The 14937-nt window shown below is 52.5% G+C and overlaps 2 protein-coding genes and 1 long non-coding RNA gene across 9 annotated transcripts in view; 2 read left to right on the top strand and 1 right to left on the bottom strand.

The window, feature by feature from the left end:
• Positions 1–3231: 3231 nt before the first annotated feature.
• LOC132597654 (uncharacterized) lies at positions 3232–4884 on the top strand. Of its 2 annotated transcripts, XR_009564789.1 has the most exons (4): positions 3232–3502; positions 3688–3879; positions 3987–4130; positions 4664–4884. It is a non-coding gene; the product is annotated as an uncharacterized lncRNA (long non-coding RNA). The 2 variants fall into 2 exon arrangements; XR_009564788.1 differs by having other exon boundaries at positions 3987–4884.
• A 1853-nt stretch (positions 4885–6737) lies between these two features.
• CDCA5 (cell division cycle associated 5) lies at positions 6738–12407 on the bottom strand. 2 transcript variants are annotated; one of them, XM_060302947.1, is made up of 6 exons: positions 12387–12407; positions 11927–12021; positions 11780–11845; positions 11658–11693; positions 8833–9270; positions 6738–8640 (listed from the first exon to the last, which is right to left on the bottom strand). In XM_060302947.1, exons 5-6 carry the CDS (start codon positions 9097–9099, stop codon positions 8560–8562), a joined length of 348 nt encoding a protein of 115 aa, XP_060158930.1. In that variant the 5' UTR covers positions 9100–9270; positions 11658–11693; positions 11780–11845; positions 11927–12021; positions 12387–12407; the 3' UTR covers positions 6738–8559. The 2 variants fall into 2 exon arrangements, with proteins under 2 accessions (XP_060158930.1, XP_030689526.1); XM_030833666.2 differs by lacking the exon at positions 12387–12407 and adding an exon at positions 12240–12303.
• A 72-nt stretch (positions 12408–12479) lies between these two features.
• The window catches only part of ZFPL1 (zinc finger protein like 1), a 6404-nt gene continuing 3946 nt past the window's right edge, over positions 12480–14937 (top strand). For 2 of the 5 annotated variants that reach the window (XM_030833664.3, XM_060302946.1), the window contains exons 1-4: positions 12777–12907; positions 12993–13102; positions 13413–13524; positions 14727–14920. In XM_030833664.3, coding sequence (XP_030689524.1) covers positions 12826–12907; positions 12993–13102; positions 13413–13524; positions 14727–14920 — 498 coding nt within the window. In that variant the 5' untranslated portion in view covers positions 12777–12825. Of the gene's footprint in view, positions 12690–12736; positions 12908–12992; positions 13103–13412; positions 13525–14726; positions 14921–14937 lie in introns of those variants that run through there. The other 3 variants (XM_060302943.2, XM_030833665.3, XM_060302945.2) reach the window with 3 other exon arrangements.

Below are 14937 nucleotides of genomic sequence, written 5' to 3'. Positions count from 1 at the left end.
CCCCAAATGTCCCCACCACCGTGCTCTCACCCACACTGTTGCCCCCCTCCCATTCCCTCCTGCCTTGGTAATCTGAACCTGGTCCACTCTTTTCTCTGCTGAGCAAAGACGGCACCTCCCCCGGGACCCCCTTAGATCCGTGGTGGAGCCGGAGCTGCGCTGAGCCTGAGGATGCTTCTGTCTCTATGAGGTGGTGTAAGATGTCCCACCAAGCAGGCTTGAAATAGCAGCTTCTCCCCAAGTCACAGAAAGCCTTAAGTCAACAAATGGACTCGTCATCATTTTTCGCTCTCCAATTTTTCAGAATCTTGTACGCTTGCTGGCCAAAAGGTGAAGGAAAATCCAACTGGAGAACAAATGGTGACCTCAGAAGCCTCTTTCTTTACACTGAGCTCCACCTGGGCTTCGGAAAGGCCTGTGGGTTGTGGCAGGAATTCTGTGCCATGTGCTCTCTGCATTACATCGAACCTTTCCAGATGGCGCCTGAAATACCACAGTCCCATGCATGTGATGTAAACAGAATCTCATTGGCTGGCAGTGCCCGCAGAGGGCCTGTTACCCTGGGGACTCGCTGTGCCTCAGGGTAGACCGATTCTTGGAAGCAGGGAGCTCTGCCACCGGGTTTGATCTGTCCCAAAGGGATGCCGGCAATGTACAAGATCTGCAAAACTAGCCAGACCCTTGCCCTGGTAACTTTGCTTTGGAAACTAGGCCTAAAGAAACAACTCCAAAGGAAATAGAAATAATTCACATGGAGGTCCACGGTAGCCGATTTACACCATGAAGAAAAACTGGAACCTGCCTAAAGGGCCCAAATATAAGAAAAGGTAAGTAAACGATGACTTATGAACATGATAGAACACAATCCACTCTGAAGTTAATGGTCCCCAGTAAACACTGGTTGACCAACCACTGTCTGTGGGACAAGCCTCGGGCTGGGCCCTGAGAACACACTGATAGATGACTGTGACCCGGTTCTGCCCAGGAGAAGCCCCCAGGGATGAAGGGGTGGCCCAGGCTCCCAGGTGACCACAGGGCAAGGACATGTGCCATCCAGAGGCCTGTACAGAAAACCTTGACCAAGAGAGGAGGGAGCCACTGGGCTTAGGAGCACCAGAAAGACTCCACCGAGGGGTGCTGCTTGCTCTACGAGTCGAGTCAGCCAGAGAAGGAAGAAGGGCAAGCCAGAAGAGGGAATGGTTTGGGCGGGACGGTGCCAACAGGCATGGTGCGTCCAGGCGTGGGGTGCTCCCGCTAGCTCCCAGGGTGAGCAGGCCTGGGCTGTGGCCCCCAGGTGACAAGGAGGCATGGGAGGCCTTTGAGTGTTTGTCTGTGTGGGTTGTTTGGGCCGTAGCTGAGAGGATGGATGGGAGGAGGAGACCCTGGGGGCAGAAGCCCAGGGCCTTGGGGGTGAAGGAGAGGGGCACGCACAACTGCTGCCCATGACAAGTGTCTACACTGTGTTAATACCAGGGAAGGCGAGCATGGTCTGTACGTGCTACGTACCAATGCACCGCACAGGGTTGCCAAATAAAATACAGGATGCCTGGTTAAATCTGAGCGCCACATAAACAGTGAGATTTGTTCTAGTATGATCATGTCCCAAACATTGCGTGGCATGCACTTGTACTGCAAAATTACTCCTTGTTTATCGGATTTGGGACATGCTTATGCTAAACAAAAATTCATCGTTTATCTGACATTTCAAATTTAACCAGGCATCCTGTATATTTTTATTTGTTACATCTGGCAACTCTAACACCATGCCCACCTGTTGGTACCCATCAGAGGAAACTGGGAGGCACGAACAGCTTCCTGGTTACCAGTTAGTAACCAGGAAGGATTGGAGAGGTGGATGACTGGAGATCTAGGTGTGTATCTGAACAATCAGCGATACAGGAAGTTGTAATAAGATAGGGAGTCGAGGGTCACTAGTTCTTTGACTTCCCTCGGTGCCCCCACCGGCCTTCAGCCTGGCTAACAGCTGACTGTACGCAAGCTCTCTCCCCGCAGTCCGTGGAGCTCTTCCCCAGAGAATGCCTGGGGTTCCCTTGGTGCCCCCTCAGGGTCCCACTAGCCAAGCTTAGACAGGTGCTTCATTCAGATTTAGAGAGAAGACAGCTCAGAGCTGAAAATCCATAAACCCGGGTTCAAGTCCTGCTCTGCCGTTCAAAGGTGGGGCAGCCCCAGGCACTAGGCTCAATTTCCTAGCCTCTAGAATGGGTATTCAACTCCACAAATATTTACAGAGCCCTGATTTTATTCAAGGCCTTGCTCTGAATGTGGGGAGGATACAAAAAGGAATTTCCTCCTTTAAGGAGTCAGTCATGGACTGAGTACAAGAATACTAGCAGTCAGTTATTACACTCTATCAGGTGCTGTGCATGTGACCATCAGCCTGGAAAACAATCCCCAGAGCAATTCTGTAATAGAGGTAGAATTAGCCCCACTCGGGACTTCCCTGGTGGCGTAGCGGTTAAGAATCCGCCTGTCAATGCAGGGGACACGGGTTTGATCCCTTGTCCAGGAAGATCCCACATGCCGCGGAGCATCTAAGCCCATGCGCCACAACTACTGAGCCTGCATTCTAGAGCCTGTGAGCCACAGCTACTGAGCCCACGCGCCACAACTACTGAAGCCCACACGCCTAGGGCCCGTGCTCTGCAACAAGAGGAGCCACTGCAATGAGAAGCCTGCGCACCACAACAAAGACCCAATGCAGCCAAAAAGAAAGAAAGAAAGAAAGAATTAGCCCCACTTTTCATAAGAGAAAAGTGAGGCTTGAAGAAGCTAAGTGACTTGCCTATAATCTCATAAGAGTCAAAGCCAGGGTTCAGACCCAGGGCTACCCGGGCCTCCACCTGATGGCTGTCAGAGAGTTTGACAACTTGCCAGCCAGGAGATGGAAATACGTGAGGGGAAGGCAGCCTGCTTGAAGCCCGTATATTGGGAGGACCACCCGGGCCTTGGGCCAAGGCCTCACCTGAAGGTTGGCGGTTGCAGGGGCTCAGGACTCAGGCTGAGGAGGCGAGGGCCGTGGTTCGGGTAGGGAGCTGTCCTGTGGAAGAGGGAGGGTGCAGTCCACTCCCAGGGCCGTGGGGGTCAGTGTGAGCCCTGGGGCTGGAGCCAGGATTCATGCTGGGGGAGGCAGAGGCCCCATGCCTGAGTGCAGGCCACCCAGGGGCCACTGCTCCTGACTCCACCTGCACCTCTCTCTCCTCCAGGGCACCCAGAAGCTCTCAGCCCCTAGCTCCTACAGGAGGGTGTGAGCTGCTGTGGACCAGGCTGGAGGGAAACCACCACCCCTATTCATCCATGATGCGCCCGGATGCTGGGGGGACAGAGACAAATACGATTCTGCCTCCACGCTCGGAGCTAAGACTACCGTGTAAATGTGTGTGCCCCACAGACAGACTCGAGCTTACAGGAGCTGTGAGAGAGGTCCGGGAGTCAGAAAGGAGGGAGTGGTCAGGTCTCCCTGAAAACAACTACTGTTCACCAAGTACGTATCACATACTAAGCACTTTACCTGTATCATCTCCTCTCTCACCTAAACCCCATGGGGTGGGGAAAGGTATCCCCCGCTTTTCCAAAGTTCACTTTATGCCAGTCACTTTTACAAAAGACCTAACATTAGCACCTGTTTTTGCTAACTGAAAGAAATCTGAAGACAATTTTCATTTTTAGGGAAAAAGCGAAAATAGCTTCCAGCATCAGTTTTGCCGTGTGCCGGTAGAGGCAGCTCACACCCCGAGCAGACTGCGTGGCCCCGCCAAGCGCCTCCACCAGGAACTGCACCTTACATCTCAGCATTGTGAGCGTCTGTGCTTTAACCTCGATTTATGCTGTGTATCCGTTAGCAAGCGGTTGTGACCTAAGGTAAATTGCGTCTTTGCTTACGCCATTTCGGCTTACAAAAGGTTCACAGGAATGCTCTACTTTCAGATAGCGGGGAAACCTGTACTATTATTGTTCTCATTTTACAGATAAGGAAACTGAGGCACAGAGAAATTAATTAACTTGCCTGGGGTCTCACATCTAGAAACTGGCAGCGCCAGGATCCAAAGTCCATTGAACTCCGGAATCTGTGCTGTTACCCACCATGCCGTTGCTGCAGAAGGGACAGGCAGGTAGGAAAGACTGAGCAGAGGTGACGCTTGAGCCAAAGCCAAACCTAATCAAGTCAGAACTCAGCAGGTGAGACAGCACTGGGAAGAGCAGGTGAGGCAGAGAGCAGTCTGAGCAAAGGCTGGGAGGGAGGACCTTGCAGCAGCTCAGGGTCTGCACCGGTTCTGTGGGCCTCAGACTGGAGATGTGGCCACCAGCCTCACCCTGGAGTCCTCATGAGCCCTGCCAAGCAGTCTGGAGCAACAGGGCTCTGGGTTGCAAACAAGAGAAAACAACATTGGTTAATTTGAGCAAAAAAGGACTTTATTGGAAGGATACTAGGGAGTCGCGGAACTCATAGAACAGACTCAAAGGGCAGGAAGTATGGGATGCTGGCTGCCAGGACCACATGAGGACCCTGCCACAGGAGCCAACGGTAGTGTTCTGCCATCTCCACACTGGACGGCGGAGGCCCAGGGCTGCCGCTGGACACGTGAGGCCACCACCTCGCTGAATCCTCAATTATCTTTCCCTCTCTTCCTGGTCCTCGTTCCAGGTCCTCATGCAAAATCTGATTGGCTGAGCTCAGGTGAGATGCCTATGTCCTGGTTGCTGGGATCACGGGGAGCAAGTGTCTGGCCTCTTCATGCCCATGGAGGGAAGTGGCGTCTTGCAGTCAGCGCATTTGTAGAGGTTGAGACTGGGCAGCCAAAACCCAATAACCATCCATTACACGACTGCACGGACAATGGGAAGTCGCCAAAGGGTTTTTTTTTTTTTTTAATTGTGGCAAAGTACATAAAATTTACCATTTTAAGCATTTTAAGTGTACAGTTCAGTAGCGTTAAGCACACTCGCATTGCTGTGCAACCATCACCAGCATCCATCTCCAGAACTTTTTCATCTTCCCAGAGTGAAACTCTGTCCCTGTTAAACAAGAACTCCCCATTCCCCCCGCCCCAGTCCCTGGCGCCTACCATCCTACTTTCTGTCTTGATGCATTTGACTGTTTCAGGTATCTCATACAAATGGAGTCATACAATATTCGTCCTTTTGTGTCTCATTTCACTTAGCATGTTTTCAAGGTTCATCCATGTTGTAGCATGTGGCAGAACACCATTCCTTTTGAAGGCTGAATATTCTATTGTACTTCTATATTGCACTTTGTTTATCCATTCATCCATTGATGGATATTTGTGTTACTTCCACCTTTTGGCAATTGTAAATAATGCTGCTATGAACATGGGTGTACAAATATCTTAAGACCCTGCTTCCAATTCTTTTGGGTATTGTACCCAGAAAGGAATTGTATCAAAGGGTTTTAAGCAGGGGAGAAACAGCATATTTTTGTCTCCTAGAAAACTCATTCTGGCCGCAGTGTGGACAGTTTGTAGAGGTGAGAGTAAAGGGAAGAAGACCCACTAGGCCAGAGCAACTGTCCAGTGGCCGTGGGGATGGAGGGATGTTGAGGGTGGGGCTGATGGGATGGGGTAAAGGAGAGTGTAGAGCTGCAGAGGACCCCCAGTTTCCTGGCTTGTGCAACTTGGGCCAGCTGGTGGTGTTGCTAACATCAGGGGGAGCACAGGAAAAGGCAAGCTGGTGGATGAGCTGAATTTGCGACGACTTCTGAGTTGAGATACAATTTTTTTTTTTTAACATCTTTTGAGATACAGTTTTAGAAGACAGTTCTAGATTCCAGTTTGAAGCCCAGGAGAGAGGTATGGTTTGGAGATAGACTAGAAAGCCTTGAGCAAGGAGGCAGCCCAGAGAGAGCAAGCAGATCGGAAAGAGGGTCCAGGACTGGACCTGGGTGTCCTGATATTTCAGGGGAATCCAAGACAGAGGGGCCAGCAGTGCCAGGGCCCCAAGAAGGTGTCCTCCGCTAAGGCTACAGAGGCCCGAGTCTTTAGCACTGGGCATTAGGCGGTCACTGGTTACTTCTGCCCAAGCAGTAAATGGAGTGATGAGGGCACCCAAAGTAAATGAAACAGAAGCAGAAAGCAGTTTTTGAACATTTTTCAAGGAGCTTAACCTTGAAAGGCGTAACAGTAGCTGAAGACAGATGCTGGACAAAACTTTTTGGTTAGGATTAGGGTGGTTGTTTTTAACAATAAAATGAACATAAGCTTGTTTAAGGCTTGTAGGAGAAAGAGGAACAAGGTCTCAGAGATGAGGGAACTGGATCAAAAGCCAAAATGCAAAGCTTGGCCTTGAAAAGAGGAGCCTGCTCTCCTCTGGGTAAGGGAAGGAGGTAGAAGTGGGGAGGTTTAGGGAGAATTAAAGAATTTAAAGGCCTTAATTTGTTCTAAGGACTAGGAGGCAAGGACAAGTGTAGGAAGGATGAGGGGAAGGACAGTGGTTGTGACACCTGCATCAAGGTGCACGTATGTCCCTGGGCCTCCTCTGGCCGAGTGCCATAATTCCTGGGAATCACACCTTTGACTAGCTCCCCAGGGGGTTCTGCACCCACTGCTGTAGAGCACCCAGGTCGGGCCAGTGTGTGAGGAATTGGCTCCTTCACAGGAGTCTGTCAGGAAGAGGGGGCGGGGAATAAGAGCTGGACTCTGTGGTGGAGGGTTGGTTCCCAGGCACTAAGCGAAGCTCTTAGCAGCCTCACCGCAGACCGACTTCTTTCCTCCTGGAACAGGAGGGTACAGGGCTCCCCTTCTTAGAGGAGTGGGTGAGTGACTGGACAGAAAAAACAGACCTGGGGGTGGGGTGGGGGTGGGAGTGATCTACCACAGGCTACTGGAGGTCAGGCTGGCAGCCCCCCATACAAAGGGACAACCCTGGTGACACAGCCCAAAGAAGGCATGGCTTCCTGGGTCCCACACCTTCAGCTCTGCCTTTGACCCAACAAAGAAACAGTCTATGAACAGGCAGAAACTCTTTAATTGTTGTTTTCTTTAAAAAACAAACCCCAGTTTTTCCTTAAACTCCATTCTTAGTTTTTCAGGGACAAAGAGAAGTTTGCAATCATGACATCAACTCAACATCATTTGGCTACTCCCGATTCTGCAGGACTAAGACATTTCCCAGGAGTTGTCCCGCCAGCCAGCGAGGACAATTGCAAAGAGTTTAACTAGCACCCACCAGGCCCGTGCCATTTCAGGGATCCTAACCAAGCAAGCACTCATCTTCCCTGATATTCTCTGCTATCCACTAGCCTCTCCACACTCCTCTTATCCCCTACTTCCATGAACCTGTAAACATCAAAAGGCACAGAGGCCTGGGCTATGGAGGAAGTTGTGGTTGGGCAGCCTTTGAAAGCTCACCTTTTAACAATATTGAGAAAAGAGAAACAGGGGCTAGGGGAGTGGGGATCCCCAGAGACAATGAGATGACCCCACCCTCCCCCTAGTTCAACTCCTAGCACCTACCTCAGGCAGTGTCCTACTGTGAGAGGACACTAAGGAAGCTGAAAGTTAAAACTGCTATCAACCCTGGCCCCTTTCTGGCACGTGAGAAAAGCTTCCTAGAACTTTACGAAATGCTAATGTCACCAGGACCATTCAACCCCTAAGTTCTTCTTCTAGAGCTAAGTAGATGCTGAACACTTTGTTTTGTAAAAAACAGGTATGAGTGATAAGAGGGGGGGCCTCCTGCCATGGGCCCCTTCCTGCCCTCTGCAGTTATCCGTCCATATGCCCTGAGCCTCAGGTTCTGGGGGGTCTGGAGACACCTTCCCTCCCCAAGCGGCCACTGCTCCATCAACCTGCATTTAACCGAACATCTGAGCCACAGCACACAGAACTATAAAACACAGCTTCTGTGCAGCAGACATTTATAGTCTGAGACCCAACCAAGGCTTCCCTCCCTCCTTCAAAACTTAAGACTATAGGCTGAATATTCTGCTTCTTCCTCACAGACAGAATTGTCTCCAATCCATGGCGACAGTCCTCCCGGACCATCTACAGAATCTAAGAGGAAACCCAAGCCTCGTTACCTAGATGCACTCATGGCTGGGAACCAAGCCTCAGCAGAGGCAACTCAGTAGAGAAAGCCCGAGGCTGGCTGTGGCCCTCGGCATCCAGCTCTGGTGGGGCTGCCGCAGAGCGGCCACATTTCCCCACAAGAGCAGAGGTGCTCTCTCTCACCCCCAGCCCCCAGCCCTTTAACCTCTTCTGGCTGGGCCAGTGATTCCTACTCCCTAGTCTGAGGCCCGACTGGAAACAGGCTGGGATACTCTGGGACGTAGTGGGGAAAGGATGGTAGGTGACTGACTACAGGCAGGACACCAGTGCGGGGCTGGGCCAGGCGGGCCCCGTTTCCTCAAGCTGAAACGGCCGCTGCCGCTGTGCCAGCCCTCAGAGGACAGGCCTCATGTGCAGCAACAGCGCGTGCACAGGTAACGAGACCAGGGGAGGGGACCCCCAGTGTCTTCTCCACAGGGAGAGGGGACTATGTACAGGGGGAAGAGGGGAGTCTGGCCAGGGACAGCCCCACTTCATCTCATTCAACCAGGAGATCAAACTGCTCAGCAGCTTCAAACTCAGCATTCATGGCCGCGGCCCACTCATCCAGCTCCGATTTCTGGGGGAAGAGAAATGGGGGGCAGGTGAGTGGAGAAGCGGGCACATTGGCTGGAGCATTTCCACCCATACCCTGCAGGCGCCGCCTTTCTCCCGTGACAGCCAGGGCCGAGCCCCGGCCCTGCACGTGTCCCGGTGCGTCTCCCCGTGTGTCTGGCGTGACGGCAGAGGAAGGCCCCTGCCCCTCACTCACCAAGATCTCCGGCACCTTCCTCTTCTTTCGTTTCTCTTTCACGGCCGGGGGAGAGATTCCAGGGAGAGTTGTGTCTGGGGCCCAGGGCTTCACAGGGACCCTGGGGACCTCAGTTAGCTTTGAACCCACCACAGGCGAGACTCCAGCCAAGTCTTCTGTGGCCAGCAGCCCCTCAAAGCCAGAGCAGGACCAGCGACCCGGGGTGGAGGTGGAGGCCGAGCCAGGAGTCTCCAGGCGGCTGTAGGATCGCCTGACTTTCTTGGACATTTCCAAGTCTCTGGCGTCCAGGTCTCCTTCCCTGGAGTCGGACTCAACATTCAGGGAGCACAGCGCAGGAGTGGAGGCGGAGGTGACCCGGACACTGCGTGTCGGGAAGACGTCCTCCCGAGTAGGCTCCTTGCTAGGAGGGTTGTTTTCTTTCTCCAAAAAAACAGCGATCTGTACCAGGACAGAAGAGAGAACGCCTCCCTGTTACTTGGCTGTGTTACTTACTTCAAGAAAGGCACAAGGAGATTTAGGGCAGAAAGAAAGACCCACAAGACCTAAAATGTCCATCCAGTCAATAAGTCCTTATTGGCCATCTGCCAGGCACTGGGAGTAGAGCAGGGAATAAAACCGAGAAGACCCGTCTCCACAGTGCTGCCACTCTGGTGGGGAAAATAGAGAATAGGGAGAATCATGTCGTATGTTAAGCACTTTGGAAAAAAACAACAGGACTGAGCATACTGGGTGGGGGAAGGGTTTGGAATTTTAAGTAGGTGTAGGTCAGTGTAGGCCTCACTGAGGTAGCACTGGAGCTATGACTTGAAGGAAATGAGGGAGTAAGTCATCTGGAGGAGAAATGTTCTAGGCAGAGAGAACAGAAGGTGCAAAAGTCCTGAGGTGAACGGGTACCAGTCAGGGTCAAGGAACAATAAGGCTAGCGTGGCTGAAGTGAGAGGGAGCGAGGCGAGGAACTGAGCATGGGGTTCGAGAGGTAATGGGGGTGTTATAGGGCATTTTGCAGGCCACTGTAAGGGGAGACCCATGGAGCCCCTTGCTCCGAGACCCAGGGAGCCATGGCAAAGTTCTGAACAGGAAAGCACTTAATCTGACATGTGTATTAAGAGGTTCACACACTGGCTTCTCATAATTCCAGTCTCAGCTGAAGTGCTGCCTCCTCAGGGAGGCGATCCCTTACCGTGGAACGGAGCAGCCCCTCCTCACCTTTGCTAGTCACCCTCTGTCACAATGACCTCTTTCCTGAACAGTGAGCATCACTATCTGATTGTGGCTGTTCGCTGGGTGACTGTGACGCCAACTAGAATGTGCGCGTCACATGTGAGCATCTTCATCTGTCTCGCTGACCTTGCCTGTGCCCAACACCTTCAGCAGAGCCCTGCGTGGAGCCGGTGTTCCATAAATAATCACTGAGTTAACTTTCACAAAACTTGACACTGAGCTTTGTGCCAACCAAGACAAGGCGAGAAACAAGACAAATTTAGGGCCCTTGTGGTTTAATAGAATTATATTGGTTATCAAGAGAGACATTTCCTGGCTACAGATTCTGGGGAATCTGCCCCATGAGTCTTAGTAAAAGGGATACTGAACAAAATGGGAGTCACCCAGACGACTTCTTCTTCAATCCCTACAGCCAAGCAGTCATCGAAGTCCTTGTGCATTTTTTGTTCAATATCTCATGAATCTATCATTCAACCAACAAGAAAGAGTGGCCACCATAGGGGAGACAGAAGTCCCTGCCCCTAAGACAACAAACATGCAAACAAAATACTCTCGGCTATTCATAAGGCCTATGGAGAAATGTATCAGGCAGGCTTCGGGGAGGCAGTGCCCTTTGAGCTGAGTCCTATGTGATGCGGTGGTCACGCAGTGGGTCAGGGGAAGAAGCAGCACTCTGCCTTTACCTAACTTCAGGCTCCCACCATCTCACTTCGGGATTCCTTTCATGCCCGCCCACCTGGTCTGGGGGTCCCCAGAAGGCTTTCTGCAATCCATTCTCCACCCAGACCCTAAAGAGATCTTTCTAAAATACCCAAGCCTGCCTCAGTCACTACCTTAAGACTCTCCAAAGCTGCCCACAGAACAAAGGATGAAGTCGAAGCTCATCCTCATGCCTCATCAGGATCTGCTCTGGCTTGGCACGCTCCCTCCCCTGACAAGGTGTGGGGCAGACACATCAAAGCTGCTGTTCCCCAAACCTCATGCTTTTCCTTGTGGACTCCAGGCATCTGCAAACACAGCTTCCTTTGCCTAGAACACTCCTAACTTGTCTTCAAAGACTCAGTTTAAACACTTCTTCTGTGAAACATTCCCTGAGCTACCTGGTCTGGGTTAGGTGCCTTTACAGCATCTAGTACTTTCTTTCTTTATTGCAGTCCTCAGCACACTACGTCATCACTTATTCGTCTTTCTCCCCACTTGACTGTAAGCCCCGTGAGCCACTCAAAGGCAGTTAGTATTTCTCATTCATTATATCTTCAGGTAGAGATCTCCTTTTAATGAGACATCCTTAACAATAACTTCTGCTAAAACAGTTAAGGACATTATACTACACTGAGAACAATAGACGAGGAAGAAGAAAGTAGTTAAGACACAGCTCAACTTTTAAAGGAAAATGGTAGAGAATACAGGGCATCAATAGCTAAACGCACCAAGTGTGCAGGAAGTAAGCAAGACTGGCAATACACATAGGTGTCCAAAGGCAAACTGTTTCAAAATACAGCAAATAGCTCCCTGGGCAGACGTGAGCAGCCATTATATTCCGCCTCAGCTCTAGACTGTCTGTCCTGGATTTCCCTTAACTAAGAAAATGAAAATGAACTTACCCGGGGGCTCCTTCGAGGCGAATGAACAGACGGGATCTGTGGAGACAACACTAGTTGATCACATCAACACTAGTTGATCCCACTTCTGGCTCCCCACCTACAACCCCTCTCTCTGTCCTCACCTCTACAGTATGGGCCACGATCTTCTTCAAGACGATGGGCTTTCTGACTGGAGTCGCCTGGGGTGCCTGGAGAAGAGGGGTGAACTTGAGCTCTACATTAGCCCAGGGGCCTCCGGGGCAGGAGGAACTGAGGAACCCGGGGCTCACCTTAGGCCAGATTTCCGGGAGGATGCTTGGGAGATCAGAGCCTGATTTCCGCTGGGACCTCCGCAGAGACTGAGTGGAAGTTGGGGCGCTGGGCCCTGGAAAGAGACAAATTTAGCAGGTAGGGGAGGACTCTAGACCTCAGAGTCTAGAGAGAACAGGAGTTGAAGAGAGCGAGAGTTCCCAAACAGGCCCTTTGGGGGCGCCTTCTCGGGAGGGGGACGAGCCTCCTAGGGCGGTGGGGGGAGGGCCTTCCTCACGGAACTGCGTCCCACAAACTGCTCAGCCCCATCTCTCCCGCGCGCCCTCCGCTCACCGGAGCACTGGGCGGCCCCTCCGGACCGGGTTCGCCTCTGGGACATGTCTAGCCTTGGTCTCGAGCTCTACTGCCGCAGCCGCCGCAGCCACCGCCGCCAGAGCTCGCGCCAACCCGAAGGGCAAACGTTCGAATTACCCGCCTTACCCGGGAGGAAGCGGAAGTGACGTAAAGCGGGAGGGCCGCCGAGGTCTGGTCACCCCTTTTCCACCCGCCTCCACGTCTAGCGTCTGCAGGGGCGGGGCCAGAGGCGAGCTGGTGTCATCAGCGCGCGCCGCACCCGGAAGAGACGTGGCAGTGGAGGGATAATCGGAGGGTTCTGAGCTGGAGGGAGCCGAGCGAGAACTCGGCTGAGTGCTGTCTGACCTTCCGCACCTCGGACCGGCGCTCGCGCCCGTGGGGACGAGTGCCGCAGCCGATTCGTAACACACAGTGGGGTCTGTGGGGAAGGTGGGGGCGGGGCTTGGAGGGGTGGGGCTCGGGAGGGGCCCCTAGGGGCGGGGCCGGTGGTATCGGAGAGACTGATGGAGGGGCCTGGCCAGGTTTGGGATGCGGGAGGAATCTGGGGTCTCCGGAGGTGGGATTTATGCAGGGGGCGTGGCCGGAATGGAGAGGGACGGTGGGCAAGAGTTTGGGGTTGGGGCGAGTACGAGAGGTGTCTAGGGCAGGTAAGAGTGGAAACAACTGGGCTGGTGAGTGCGCTGTGGCGGCCACCAGAACCTGGTTCCCTGCCAACTCAGACCCCTTCCTCAGGGTCGACTATGGGGCTTTGCAAGTGCCCCAAGAGGAAGGTGACCAACCTATTCTGCTTCGAACACCGGGTCAACGTCTGCGAGCACTGCCTGGTAGCCAATCACGCCAAGGTGGGTGTTCAGAGGAACAGCTGAGCAGGGCACTAGGTGGGCAGGTAGTATTGACTTCCTCCAAATCCGTGAAGGGCCTGGCCCTAGAATGGAAGCTCCACAAGGACAAGGACTTAGTTTATTTTGTTCACTGTTGTATCCCCAGTGCTTAAGTCAGAGTATGGCACACTGTGTGTGCTCAATAAATGTTTATTGATTGGTCGAACAGAAGTATCAATCTCCTCTGTGATGAGAAAAAGAGGCATCTGGGCTTTGGGGAGATGGGCTGTGGAGTTCTTGCTCCAGTTGTGACCTCTTTCTCCCACTTCAGTGCATCGTCCAGTCCTACCTGCAGTGGCTCCAAGATAGCGATTACAACCCTAATTGCCGCCTCTGCAACATACCCCTGGCCTCCCGGGAGACGACCCGCCTGGTCTGTTATGGTGAGGCCTGGGCACCTTATGGGGGGATCAGGACAGGCCCAGCGTGACCAGTTTCCAGGCACTCCCCAAGCAGCAGGACAGTGACCTCTCAAGTCTGGGAGGCTGGAGCCCCAGGTTCTGGTCCAGCTAGGTTACTTACCTGCTGTGTGAGCTCAGGCAAGTCATTTCCCCTTAAGAGGCCTTAGTGTTTTTCCCTAAAAATTAAAGCTTCTAGCTTCTTCCCTGCCAATCTCTAGGGTTGAGCAAGAGCCAGTCAAACTTGTGGGTGTGGTTGTAGCTGTGAGCAGTAGCTGGCCATACCAGCAGTGAGCTGAAAGCATGGGGCTTTCAGACATTCAGGATCCATTTCTGATTCCAAGATTAAACAGAGAGGAACTGCATTCCTCACAGTAATGTCAGCTAAAGGAAGTCAGCAGGGGCATGTGTCATGACCTTGACCTGACTCTGGTGTAAGAGCCTTAGCTCCACTTTTTGAAGGAACTAGTGTAAAAGAGTGTGCTCCGTGTATGTGTTTCTCACTGTGTTTATATGTGCATGAACTGAACGTGCATTGTGTCTTTACATAAGTGTTAGTGTATTCATTAGTACTATGGGGGAATGAATGGGTAACTGTTGTATGTGAACATATAAGCACAGGTGTGTTGTGGGGTTGCAGGAGAATTCCTAGGTGAGGGTGCTTAAGTGTTAGCAAACGTGAGTGTATAGATGTGTATGTGAGAGTTAGTCTGCCCGTATGTGTGGATGTAGGGGATGGCACCTGCGTTTGACATGTATATAAACACGTGTATATCTGTGCCCATGGATGTGTACACCCATACGTGTTCCTGTGTGTATGTCTAGTAACCTTTTCTGAAACTGTTCTTGATGAGCTGTTAGCCCAATGAGCTTGTGATGAGTGCGAGTCCAGAGAGGACTCATGGAAAGGGTAGGTGGCATCTTCTTCCCACCCACTCCCACCCCCTAGTGGGCTGGGAAGTTTGGTAGCATCTGCCTTAACTTAGTCGGATAGTGGTGGCCAGGAAGGCCAAAGTCTTAGGGAATACTGATGAAGTGGACCTGGGGTGAGGATGGGCAGGAGAAGGCCCTGGGCTTACACTTATGTGTGCATGTATCTCTGCAGCAGGCTGGGGGCTCTTGCTGGGCTAGGGGTCCTAAGTGTCTGCTTCTGCATGTCTTTCCTCCACTACTTCATGGGCCCTCAGATCTCTTCCACTGGGCCTGCCTCAATGAACGTGCTGCCCAGCTACCCCAAAACACAGCACCTGCTGGCTACCAGTGCCCCAGCTGCAGTGGCCCCATCTTCCCTCCAACGAACCTGGCTGGCCCCGTGGCCTCCGCACTGAGAGAGAAGCTGGCCACAGTCAACTGGGCCCGGGCAGGACTGGGTCTTCCTCTGGTGAGAGCCTGTATCCC

This window comes from Globicephala melas, chromosome 8, assembly GCF_963455315.2.
Source record: "Globicephala melas chromosome 8, mGloMel1.2, whole genome shotgun sequence".
NCBI classification, from domain to species: Eukaryota; Metazoa; Chordata; class Mammalia; order Artiodactyla; family Delphinidae; genus Globicephala; species Globicephala melas.
Note: the sequence above shows the minus strand (reverse complement) of the source record. Positions and strands in the feature narration are given on the sequence as shown.